Below are 13,251 nucleotides of genomic sequence, written 5' to 3'. Positions count from 1 at the left end.
CTGGGCCTGTGTCGCGCTGCGTTGCGCAGGCGGGAGCTTACCCGGAGCCGGATCTGTTGAGGGTTGTAGTCTCGTGGCGGTGACCCGGTCCGTGCCCAGGGAGTCAGACTAAGTGGCGCTGTATCAGCGGTAGAGGTAGGACGACTACGCCACCCGTTGAATGCAGCTATGGAGCTGCCGCTGCAGGGCAGACCGCTGAGGCCGGTGGTAGGATAGTGCAGCGTAGATGGTATAACCCCCAACGGGAGGGGTATGGCCTCAGGGCAGCCGACGTGGATGATGGGGGTAGCAGGAATCACTCAGAGACGATGCGGTGTGATTCAGGGTCTTTACTGGTGACAAAGATAGACCCTCCCGGAGTACTGGCTAGCGATCGGGGCCTGGTCAGTCCTTGAGCAGATGGGATCTCCCCTGGCCAGGCGGAGTTGTAGGCCTCCCAAACTGACTGTACTCTTCTGGCTACCTTGCTAGAGGCGGGTATAAGTAGCCCACGTCCCTGAGTGTACCGTGTGGTGCTCACCCGTATGGCCGGTGACTCGGGGCCTTCTAGTAGCTTCCGCTCCATGACGGCGGTGCTGGTCCCATGCGTGTGACCGTGCCTTCGGGTTTCTTGGCCAGAGGACCTGAAATCCCCTGCCTGACGGATTCTGCTGCTGGGTAGGAGTTAGTCCCCACAGCCTCGGACTCCGGGTCCGGTAAGAAATCTTCTCAGTCAGGGCGAGCTCTGCAGCTGCCAGCCCCTGACTCCTTGTAACACTGCTCCCACAGAGCTCCTGTTGTTTCTTCCTATGCTGCTTCTCTTCTCTACTTCTGGCATGGCCCAGGAGCTGGGCCCAGCCGGAGCCACAGCTCCCTGTCAGCCCTCCTGGCTGCACTCTCCCTCTGAACTCCCTAACCCTGCCTCAGCCCCAGGTTTATATAGGGGAAGTTCTTCCCCTCCCAGGACTGGGCAGGAGGTGTGGCATGCATAGGATTCCTGACCAAGAGACCTCCCACCTGCTCTCAGACATAACATTGCTGTTACTGTGGAAACCAGACCCCTGGGGTGCCACATTACCTTAGGTGTCGAATTACACTTTTTTGCACCATGATAACTTGCTACATTACGGTATGTGTGCTAGGTGACAAATGTGACATCCTTAGTAGTATGTCCTGAAACCAGGGTATGTGCACATAAATGCCTGTGCTTAATTTCATATCTCATTCGTTAACTACTTCCAGGCTACCCATAGGCGATGAATCTCCAGGCAGTCCGCGTTCTACTCTGCAATAATATTCTAAAACATCACTACTTAGTGGAGCAGTTGCACAACATCATGGCCAGCTGCCAGACATAGCCAGACTTCACGTAGAGAAGGCAGAGATGGTTTGATACCGTTTTTGCCTTCCTGATTGCTGTATTCATAGGATCGAACAAGCACTCTGTATACAGAAATAGGAAGCTCTAACGGTATTTCCTCCTCCAGATGCAGCAGTCATGTGATCACTGAGTGTAGAGAGGCAACAGATGTTGCTTGGTCCTATGAGACCCATTCATCTCTGCTCTACAGCCAGGAGGCTTCATTTCCTCTGTAACTGGGACCAATATACCATCCCCAGTTAAAGGGGAAATCAAATAAAAAAGAACTTATGTAAATGTAGTCATGTTCCATCAATGATCTTTTATGATCTTGTTGGGGGCGCAATATATGAAATAACTGAAAAATAAATAAATAAGTGAATAAATAAATAAAAAGTCAGAAAAAATAGTTTAAAAAAAGCCTTGAAAAAAACAAACAATTGATACTGAAAGGTGAACAGATTTTAAAATGTAGCTCAGTGGTTCTTTGTGGTCATAAAAAAATGTGAAAAACAGACTCATATTTCCTTTATTTTCCTGCTGATATCGCCCCATAACATGGCCAACGAAAAAAAAAGAAAAGAAAAAGAGAGTGTGGGAAAATAACAAAAGAAATTAAGCCACAAATATCATGAAAGACAAGATGCAAAAATGATTTGAACATCTGAATGAGAAAAAAAATGTACAGCACAAGTACAAAAAAACCCCACAAAATGTGCCTTGTCAGGAACTGGTTAAACATGCCTGTAACAAGCAAAGTGCAGCTCATGGAAGGCAATACAAAAAAGGCAAAAAGAGGAACTCCTGTAATTTTTTCGCGCCAGTTGCATTAAGTGACCATTGTGTTTTTTTATGTTCTCTCCACTTGTGCTTTTTTTCTATTTTCATGTGTTTTTATGAAAGTGATGGATGGATAAAAAATGTTTATTATCAAGTCTGGCATTTGTTGTTTGTCAATGATTTGTTAAATGTGCCAATGCATTATGGACGATAATTGATGGGACTAAAGCCACAAATGCTTTACATCGCTTTCACTGGGTAAACAATGAAGGGAAAGAGGCACTTTGTTCTGCTGATAGACCATTATTACTACCCATTATTAACTTTTTATGGAAACTTTAATTATTAATTTAATTAAAACATTGTACCTTAGAAGACAATGCTTTCCGTTTGCATTTAACCTTTCTTCTTCCAGTGTTGCCCATCGGTCCAGACAAGGTAATAAATAAATCTTTGTCTGTAGCTGGCTTTGGAACTTGACTGATACTGATAGAAATTTTATAGGACTTTACTGTGAAAATGAAAAAAATATTAGTTTTCATCATTATTGATATTTTTCTTTCATGGTAAGAAATAAAAGTTCACTTCAGATTTGTATGATACCTTACCACAGTTTACTAAGAGTTTGCGGAACCACCAAGAATGAATAAAGTAACCGCACCAATGTAAATGCAGCTGTCCAGTTAGAGGGAACAATTACATAGATGATTTATTATTATTATGTTTTTAGCTACCAATGAAATTAGTTACTTATAATTACAGGAATTTTGGGCTTTTTTATTTGCTGCCTCTATTAATTGTAGTTAAAATGCCTGTTTCAAAAAGCCACTATGTGGCCTGTGATGTATCCCCAACCAGGGGTGGATTATAATGAGGGCGGTCTGGATTACCACTTTGGGCCCAAGGCTCCGGGGAGAAGCCATGGCTAGATTGCCGTCATTATAATATTTTTTGCGCCACCATCAGCGATCCTTATTGCAGGGCAGGGATTGTTCCTGAAGCTCTGCTGCCAGCAGTAGAGAATGGCAGGACATCTTCTCTAACCGTTAGAACTCACTTTCACAATTATCTTTCAGTGTAAAGGCAGCTTTACTTGCAGAGAGAATACTCCCTTCTAATGTATAGCACAGTCCCTTAGTATATGGGGCCATATCTTGTTATGTATAATGCTTTCCCTTATTATATAGCATCCTCTATAATATCCTCTATGCATATTGCTTTCCCTTACTACTTATGTTCCCCTCTCGCTTTGTAGAGCCTTTTCCTTTACATCCCTCACATTACACAGCGTCCTCTTTTCTTATGAACAGTACTGTCCTGTATTATATAGCGTCCTCTCATGTTAAGTATATCGCCGTCTCTTATTATGTAATATCCTCTATTGTTATGTATAGCGCTTTCCATAAGGGAAAAAAATTCCATGTGCCTCTGTCTCTGTCTCCTGACGTCTGTAACTGTGCACTACCGCACCTGTGTGTTCAAGTGACCTATCACATGACCTCCCAAAAATATCATGTGACATGTTACATGATATATGGGATGCTGGGGGGGAAGGCCCAAGCAGTCTAAATTGCTTAGGGCCCTGGCTACCCTTAATCCTCCTCTGTCCCCAATCTTTAAATAGTAACCATTGTTTTAATTGTTATTTCATATATCAATAGTACATGTAAAAATGAGAAACTTTTCAGTATATGTTATCAGAGAAATTTGCTTCTTTCTCCACCAGGACTGATCATTAATTTTCAAAATTCTCAATTCCCTGGGAAAATCTGTATTCAGTGAAGACAGATTGCTACATTACTGAGATAGGAGTTGGCAATTGTTATTGATAAGACTCTATGTAGATGAGATGAGGAGGAGCTGTGCTTGCAGCTCCTCCTCCTCCACCCCTTTGTATAGAATATTTTCAGTAATAACTGCCATCTCCTATCTCAGTAATTTAACAATCTGTCTTTACTGACTACAGATTTTACCCGAGAATTGAGAATTTTGAAAATGAATGATCAGTCCTGGTGGAGAAAGATTATTTTGCTAATGTGACACCCCAGGGGTCTGGTTGCCACAGTGATAGAGATATTATGTCTGAGAGCAGGTGTGAGGTCCTTTGGTCAGGGATCCTGTGCATGCCACACCTCCTGCCCAGTCTTGGGAGGGGAAGAACTTCCCCTATATAAACCCGGGGCTGAAGCAGGGTTAGCAGTCAAGGAGAGTAGAGACAAGAAACAGCAGAAGCAATACTACTACGAGTCAGGGGCTGGCAGCTGCAGAGCTCGCCCTGACTGAGAAGCTTTCTTACCGGACCCGGCGTCCGAGGCTGTGGGGACTAACTCTTACCCAGCAGCAGAAGCCGACCGGCAGGGGATTTCAGGTCCACAGGCCCAGAAACCCGAAGGCACGGTCACACGCGTGGGACCAGCACCGCCATCGTGGAGCGGAAGCCATTAGAAGGCCCCGAGTCACCGGCCATACGGGTGAGCACCACACGGTACACTCAGGGACGTGGGCTACTTATATCCGCTTCTAGCAAGGTAGCCAGAAGAGTACAGTCAGTTTGGGAGGCCTACAACTCCGCCTGGCCAGGGGAGATCCCATCTGCTGAAGGACTGACCAGGCCCCGTTCACTAGCAAGTACTCCGGGAGGGTCTATCGTTGTTACCAGTAAAGACCCTGAATTACACCGCACCGTCTCTGAGTGGTTCCTGCTACCCCCATCATCCACATCTGCTGCCCTGAGGCCATACCCCTCCCGTTGGGGGTTATACCATCTACGCTGCACCATCCATCCACCGGCCTCAGCGGACTGTCCTGCAGCGGCAGCTCCATAGCTGCATTCAACGGGTGGCGTAGTCGTCCTGCATCTACCCCTGTTACATCGCCGCTCAGTTTGACTCCCTGGGCACGGACCGGGTCACCGCCACGGGACTACAACCCTCAAGAGATCCGGCTCCGGGTAAGCTTCCGCGTGCGCAACGCAGCGCGACACAGGCCCAGGGGCGCGTCAACTTTGGCGTAGTCGGCAGGATTTCGTGCCCGCAACCACCGGGTACTGCGTGCCTGAAAAAGAGACTTTTCAAACTTACCTGTGGTGAAGATTCCCGCCATCCGGCGCCATCTTCAGCCTTCTTCCCGCCATCGGTGAAGTTTCCCGCCATCCGGCGCCATCTTCTGCCTTCTTCCCGCCATCCGTGGAGTTTTCCCGCCATTGGACGCCATCTTGAGGACGCCGCGCGGGAAGAAGAGGGGCGTGGACTCCGAAAGCGCGCGAGAACTGAAGCCCCGCCTCACGTCCGGACGTTGCGTAAGGTCCTGGAAGGAGCCCAGCAGACGCCGACGTCACAGGAGCGCGACGGAAGGTCCTCAACCCTGACGATCCACTGCGGAGCCGCGGCCTACGGAAGAGGATCATCGCAAGGTAGGCCACGGTCCACTAGGGGGGAGGAAGATGTCGGATACGGAGGAGAGCTTCACTGCCTCAACCCCCACCAGCGCTACCGCTGCTGCAGTTATGCCCTTCACCATGCCCTATATCCCGGGAGCAGCTTGGCTACCCCAGTACTCAGGGGAGTCACATACCCTGCATGACTTTAGAGAAAAGCTGGATAGCCTCTTCCAGGTGTACCCCCTCACAGAAGAGCAAAAAGTGAGCATCCTGGTGGCCCAACTAACCGGGGCAGCCAAAAGGGAAGTAAAATCCTGGCCACCTGGGAGGAAGACTGTCGCAGGGATACTAACCCGGCTGAAGGACACCTTTGATACCCGCACCTCAGCCGAGATTAAGCTTAGATTCTACGGGTGCAAGCAGCGAGCGCATGAGAGTATAAGGGACTATGCACTAAACCTACAAGAGGCCCTGAGGGCCATTAAGCAGACCGACCCTGATGGAGTGGGAAACGAGGACAGGCTGTTGACCGAACAGTTTATAGAGGGACTGTATTGTAATACCCACCGAACCCAGTTGCGGGCAATGGCCTTACAGGATCCCCATCTGGGCTTTGCACAGTTCAAGGACAGAGCCATCCGGGTGCTCCGAGAACCGGCACCGGGTGGCGTTGTGACCCACAAGCGCCCTGCTATCACTTACCACCAGGAGGCGGCGCCCTTGTCGGCAGGGCCTGTGGGAGCTGATGCGCAGGCTTTGGACAATGACCCGGCTCCAGACCTACACCATCAGGTCCAAGAGCTAGCTAAGAGCGTTGCTGCACTAACCCGAACTGTGCAGTCTTTACAGGTTTCCACTCCAGGGAAGATCCAGCTGGCATCCGGACCGGAGGACATCCCGTGGCGTCGACCAAGGAGGACCCCACCGGCCAGAGGAAGACCCAGTGACCGATACAGCGAGGACGGACGACCCATCTGCCGCCGCTGCAATCAACCTGGACATATGGCAAGGTACTGTTCTTTAAACGGGCACAACCTGGGGTAGAGGGCCAACCCCCAGGAAAAAGATCACCAGGCCCATCGAACTGGCGCGACAGATATGTGGGAGGACGTCCAGTCTTGCCTGTGGTACTGGATGGCATTCCCATGAGTGCCCTACTGGACACCGGGTCACAGGTCACCACCATCCCGTACGTGCTCTTTAAGCAGTACTGGAATGACTCGGATATTACCCGCTACCCTGACGACGACTTGAGTATCATCGCCAGCAATGGCCAGCCCGTGCCACAGATCGGATTTAAAGAGGTGACCATCAAAATCGGTAGAGTCGAACTGGCAGCACAGGGACTGATCATTGTAGATATTGACAAACATGAGAGTCACCCAAAAATAACTCTAGGAACTAATGTAATTGAAAATTGTCTTGCAGAGGTGATTTTCCTTTTACAGCAGGTTGCCAAGAACGCCAGCTCCGGCGAGCAGCGAGTGCTCCAGAAAGAGATCCGGGCACTGATGCGACGGCAACAGGTGGAACTCTCCGTCGGTGAGATTGGTAGCGTAAGAATGTGTGACCCTTTTCCTATTGCCATGCCCCCAAAAAGTGAAATGATGATTTGGTGTCGGGCAGCTATTGGTCTGAGGGGTAGAGATTACCAGGCAATGGTAGAACCAGTTTACTCAGACAGTAGGCCCACCATCTTGACAGCACGGGGGGTGGTTAATGTACGCCATGGGAGGGTGCCCGTTCGCATAATCAATATCGGGAAGAGGGAAGTGTACCTGCCCCGGTATGCCACGCTAGCCAAATTATATACCATTAGCCAAAATGCTATACAATCTGTGGAACCCTTGCCTCCATCTCACCCGGAGGAAGGTAACGGCTCTAAGAAAGTAATGGAGGATTGGTGTCAGCAACTACACTTGGGAACTGACTCCACTCCCTCCCACCAGAAACAGGGAGTCTACCGGGTGGTTCAAGAGTATGAGAGAGTGTTTAGTAAACACCCGTTAGACTTCGGGCGAGTCAAGGGGGTAGAACACCGCATCTCCACGGGAGATCATCCTCCCATAAAAGAGAGGTATCGACCCGTACCCCCTGCACATTACCAACACGCCAAGGGGATGCTTAGAGACATGAAGGAGGCTGGGGTAATCCGGGATAGCTGTAGCCCCTGGGCAGCCCCACTGGTTTTAGTCAAAAAGAAAGACAACACTATGAGGATGTGTGTAGATTACCGGAAAATCAACCGTATCACACACAAGGATGCGTACCCTTTACCAAGGATAGAGGAGTCTTTGGCTGCTTTAAGATCTGCTAACTTCTTCTCTACCTTGGATCTCACTAGCGGGTACTGGCAGGTTCCTGTAGCAGAGGCGGACCGGGAGAAGACCGCATTCACCACCCCGATGGGACTTAGCGAGTTTACCTGTATGCCGTTTGGACTTTGTAACGCACCAGGAACCTTCCAACGATTAATGGAGTGCTGTCTGGGACACAAAAACTTCGAGACGGTCTTGTTGTACCTGGACGATGTCATCGTATATTCCAAGACTTATGAGGACCACCTGAAACATCTGGCGGAAGTGTTCGAAGCCCTGGCAAGTTACGGCCTGAAGGTGAAACCCTCTAAGTGTCACCTCCTGAAGCCAAAGGTGCAGTACCTGGGACACGTGGTGAGCGCTGATGGAGTGGCTCCCGACCCTGATAAGATCACCGCAATTAAGGAATGGCCAAGTCCCTCCAGTGTAAAGGAAGTGCGGCAGTTCCTTGGGTTGGTAGGCTATTACCGCAGATTCATCCCCGGCTTCACCAAAAAGGCAGCTCCTATGCAGGACCTCCTGATAGGCCAGTCCCGGAAGGCCAAGAACCAGAAGCCGCCCTTCAAATGGGAGGAGCTGGAAGAAGAGTCCTTCCGCCAGCTGAAGATGGCCCTCACGGGGGATGAAATCCTGGCATACCCGGATTATAGCCAGCCCTTTATCCTCTACACCGACGCCAGTAACATCGGGCTAGGAGCCGTGCTGTCCCAGATTCAGCAAGGGAAAGAACGAGTAATCGCCTACGCAAGCCGAAAACTGCGACCCACCGAAAGGAACCCCGAGAATTACAGCTCATTTAAGTTAGAGTTCCTGGCCGTGGTATGGGCAGTCACCGAGCGCTTTAAGCATTACCTCGCTTCTTCCCGGTTCACCGTGTACACGGATAACAACCCGTTGACACACCTGGACACGGCAAGACTCGGTGCCCTGGAGCAGAGGTGGATGGCCCGTCTGTCCAACTACGAGTTCACAATCAAATACCGGGCAGGACGCTCCAATACCAACGCGGACACCCTGTCCAGGATGCCCAACCTGCCGGACGGAGGGGAAGATCCGGAGGGACTGGAAGAAGTTGAACTCCCTGCGTTCCACCGTCATGGGACTATCCAGTACTCCCACCGGGTAAGGAGTAAGCAGGCTGCTACGTTGAACCCCTTACCCCACTACAACTGGGCGGAAACGCAAGACAGCGACCCTGCCGTCCGACTGGTGAAGGAGATGCTGACTCGGCCGGAGGCTCGCCTTGAACCAGACGCTCCGGAGGAAGCCAAACAACTATGGGCAGAGAAGAGTCGACTGTTCCTTTACAAAGGGAAGTTGTGCCGCAGAATGGTTAACTCCCGGACACATGAATTACTCTGGCAAGTAGTGGTGCCACGAAGAGACGCAGCCATGGTGATGGAGGCATACCACGACGGAGCTGGACACTTCGGGTGGAAGAAGCTGGAGTTCCTGCTGCGCGAGCGGTTCCACTGGGTAGGCATGAGGGGAACCATCGAGAAGTGGTGCAGAGACTGTGGCCCGTGCAACCTGAGTAGGAAGGACCGTGCCAGCCAGAAGACTCCCCTGCAGTCCATCGTCACCCGGCAACCGTTGGAACTGGTAGCCTTGGATCATGTAAAACTGACCCCAAGCAGAAGTGGCTACGTCTACGCGTTAACCATCGTGGATCATTACTCCCGGTTCTTGGTTGTCGTCCCCGTCAAGGACTTAACGGCTCAAACAGCAGCTAGAGCCTTCCAGCAGCACTTCTGCCATCCACACGGGTACCCGGACCAAGTGCTGACGGACCAGGGACCTGCCTTTGAAGCGGAGGTCTTCCAGGAATTTTGCAATCTGTATGGCTGCCGGAAGATAAGGACGACACCCTACCATCCGCAAACTAATGGACTTTGTGAAAAAATGAACCAGGTGGTAATGGATCTTCTCAAAACATTGCCCCTGGAAGAACGCAGTCTGTGGCCTGAGAAGTTGCCCGATCTGGTGGACCTATACAACCACATCCCGGTAGGTTCCACCAACTGTACCCCGGCTTACCTAATGAGGGCGAGACCTGGTAAGTTACCTGTTGACCTGGAAATGGGAGTCCTGACACCCGAGGACACTTCACCAGAAGCAGACTGGGACACAGAGAGGCAGCAACAGTACCGGAAAGTACAGGAGAGCGTGGAGCGAAGTCTCTGTCAGGCTAGGGAAAGACAAGAGAAAACTTACAACCAGTACGCTCCCGCCGTTCCACTGGTACCCGGAGAGCAGGTCTTAAAGAGGAAAAGAAGGCTCCACAAGTTGGACGACCAGTTGGAGAAGGACCCGTACACCGTACTGCCCTCAAGCCACGAGAACCCGAAGGTCTGCACCATCAGTAAAGACGGAGGGGAAACTACAGCCATTGTATCCCGGGACCACCTGAAGAAGTGTCCCGAACAACTGAGGAACCCTGAAAAGGAACAAGAAGACCATCGACCCGTAGAGGAAAGGGAAGATATGGTTAGTACTGTGCTCGGGGACTTTCCTCGGTCTTGGACTCAAGTCAATGGTGCAGTTGTGGTACCCGTACTCACCTTCCTCCAACCAGCATCCCAAGCACCTACGGAGCAACAGGTAGAGCTGGAAGAACAGCCGGTCAAGGAGGCAGAAGACTCCACACAAGCAGAACAGGAGGATCAACCCTCTGTTTATAGTGAGCCTGCCGTACCCCTAGTGAGACAAAGAGCCGGTAGACAGCTGCCCAGTTTACCCTTGACAGCTCCTACACCCTGTAGTTCAGGGCCAGACAGTCAGCTCCGTAGGTCCACTAGGGCCACTAGAGGCCAGTTACCCGCACGCTGGAGGATTTGAAGTGTATAAATTGTTTCATTTATGTTTATCTGTGTATTGTTGCTTGTGTATAATTTTGTGTTTCCAGTTATTTTTAGGAATCCTTGGTGGATTTACCGGGAATCCTTGTACATAGTTGGAGCGTAACCCAGGATGGACTAGAGACTGTTAAGGACTCGGGGTAGGACAGACCCCTACCTGGTTACGTCTCCCTGTTTTGGTGAAATGGACACCTTGCTTTCTTCAAAGACTGCACCCGGTTACGGACATGCCGTGACCACCTTTATGTGTTTCTTTATTGTATTGTTATTGTTATATCTTGTTATGTTTTTTCTAAAATATGTTTAGTCCCGGAGTACTAAATTTCACTAGGGGGGAATGTGACACCCCAGGGGTCTGGTTGCCACAGTGATAGAGATATTATGTCTGAGAGCAGGTGGGAGGTCCTTTGGTCAGGGATCCTGTGCATGCCACACCTCCTGCCCAGTCTTGGGAGGGGAAGAACTTCCCCTATATAAACCCGGGGCTGAAGCAGGGTTAGCAGTCAAGGAGAGTAGAGACAAGAAACAGCAGAAGCAATACTACTACGAGTCAGGGGCTGGCAGCTGCAGAGCTCGCCCTGACTGAGAAGCTTTCTTACCGGACCCGGCGTCCGAGGCTGTGGGGACTAACTCTTACCCAGCAGCAGAAGCCGACCGGCAGGGGATTTCAGGTCCTCAGGCCCAGAAACCCGAAGGCACGGTCACACGCGTGGGACCAGCACCGCCATCGTGGAGCGGAAGCCATTAGAAGGCCCCGAGTCACTGGCCATACGGGTGAGCACCACACGGTACACTCAGGGACGTGGGCTACTTATATCTGCTTCTAGCAAGGTAGCCAGAAGAGTACAGTCAGTTTGGGAGGCCTACAACTCCGCCTGGCCAGGGGAGATCCCATCTGCTCAAGGACTGACCAGGCCCCGTTCACTAGCAAGTACTCCGGGAGGGTCTATCGTTGTTACCAGTAAAGACCCTGAATTACACCGCACCGTCTCTGAGTGGTTCCTGCTACCCCCATCATCCACATCTGCTGCCCTGAGGCCATACCCCTCCCGTTGGGGGTTATACCATCTACGCTGCACCATCCATCCACCGGCCTCAGCGGACTGTCCTGCAGCGGCAGCTCCATAGCTGCATTCAACGGGTGGCGTAGTCGTCCTGCATCTACCGCTGTTACATCGCCGCTCAGTTTGACTCCCTGGGCACGGACCGGGTCACCGCCACGGGACTACAACCCTCAAGAGATCCGGCTCCGGGTAAGCTCCCGCGTGCGCAACGCAGCGCGACACAGGCCCAGGGGCGCGTCACTAAGATATATTACAAAGTTCCTTATTTTCATGGGTACTATTTATGAAATAAAAATGTAAATGGCAGTTACTCCTTAAGTTTTCACAATCCATATATTTTATAACACCATTAATCTCCTTTTTTACTGTTTAGAAGCTGATGCTGACTATTCTTTTTTCTAATGTTTTTATTTTTTTTATTTTAGATTTTTTAGTTTCCTTTTGTATATGATTGTAGGGCAACTTTTTGCCTGAGCTGTTACTCTGCTTTAATAACAGCATTTAAAGTATGTGTACACAAAGTCTTTAAGACACTGGCAAAGGTTTTCCTAGGCATAGCCGTTTCAGGAAGCATCTTCGCTGCCAGTTTTGCCATTGTGCAGTGTCCTTTTTCTATGATTCAAACTATGGGGCTGCTTTTCAAAGAATGATCAAGCAGTTAAAACAAGTAGCAAAAGATTGAACAAATACACAGCAATGTCGTTTTTTCCTTTTTTTGGTGTCGGTTTCGCAGTGCTTTTTCAGGTGGGTTCCAGACGTAATCAGCTTGAAAAGATGTCGTGTGCACAGACCATTGGGTGTCCATGTAATAACAGCTACAAGAACCATCATCATGGGCTCTTGGAATCAAAAGTACAAAAATGAAAAATATCTCAGGAGTGAAGTGTTTAAAGGGAACCTGTCACCAGAAAAAAATGCTATTAACCTGCAGATATTGGGTTAATAGTGATATTAAGCTTTTAACTTTATTTCCCCGACAGCGTTCAGGTTTCAGTCACGGGGATGACACCGGTGCTGACTCAGTCACCGCTCTGAGAACAGAGATCAGCGGCTGTAACCTCCCCCCGACCCTGACTGACACTGGCTCAGCATTAGTCCCAGCTGTCAGTCAGGACCAGGGTCGCATTTACAGCTGCTGATCTGTATACTCAGAGCGGTGACTGAACCCACACCAGCACCGCCCTCATGACTGAAACCGAAATGGGGGGAATAAAGTTCATTTTCTCCCTGCAGCGTCCAGGTAAGTGCGGGTACAGAGCAGGTTAATTAACTATTAACTGCCTGCTATTAAGCCTCAGATTAACCCTATATCTGCAGGTTAATACTTTATTTAAAAAATAATCATGTTTAGGGTACGTGCCCGCGATCAGCAATAGCAGCGTTTTGGGCGCAGCGTACGTACGTATAATTATTCTCAATTTTTCAAGTACAAATTTTCAGTCATATGACATTGTTTATGTCCAATAAACTGAGGGGGACGCAGTGTTGAAAACTGTCCAGAAGGTAAGTATAG

At 49.9% G+C, this 13,251-nt stretch overlaps 1 protein-coding gene across 2 annotated transcripts in view; it reads right to left on the bottom strand.

Annotated features, from left to right (window-relative positions):
- Positions 1-13,251, bottom strand: part of RP1 (RP1 axonemal microtubule associated) — a 1,013,486-nt gene that overhangs the window by 175,656 nt on the left and 824,579 nt on the right. For both annotated transcript variants that reach the window (XM_073679301.1, XM_073679302.1), the window contains exon 48: positions 2,488-2,630. In XM_073679301.1, the coding sequence (XP_073535402.1) occupies positions 2,488-2,630 (143 nt within the window). The remainder of the gene's footprint in view (positions 1-2,487; positions 2,631-13,251) is intronic.

The sequence above is a fragment of the Phyllobates terribilis genome, unplaced genomic scaffold, assembly GCF_046119375.1.
Source record: "Phyllobates terribilis strain yellow unplaced genomic scaffold, ASM4611937v1 Scaffold_4__5_contigs__length_816908805, whole genome shotgun sequence".
NCBI lineage: Eukaryota > Metazoa > Chordata > Amphibia > Anura > Dendrobatidae > Phyllobates > Phyllobates terribilis.
The sequence above is the reverse complement of the archived record's forward strand: the minus strand, read 5'-3'. Positions and strand labels throughout refer to the sequence as shown.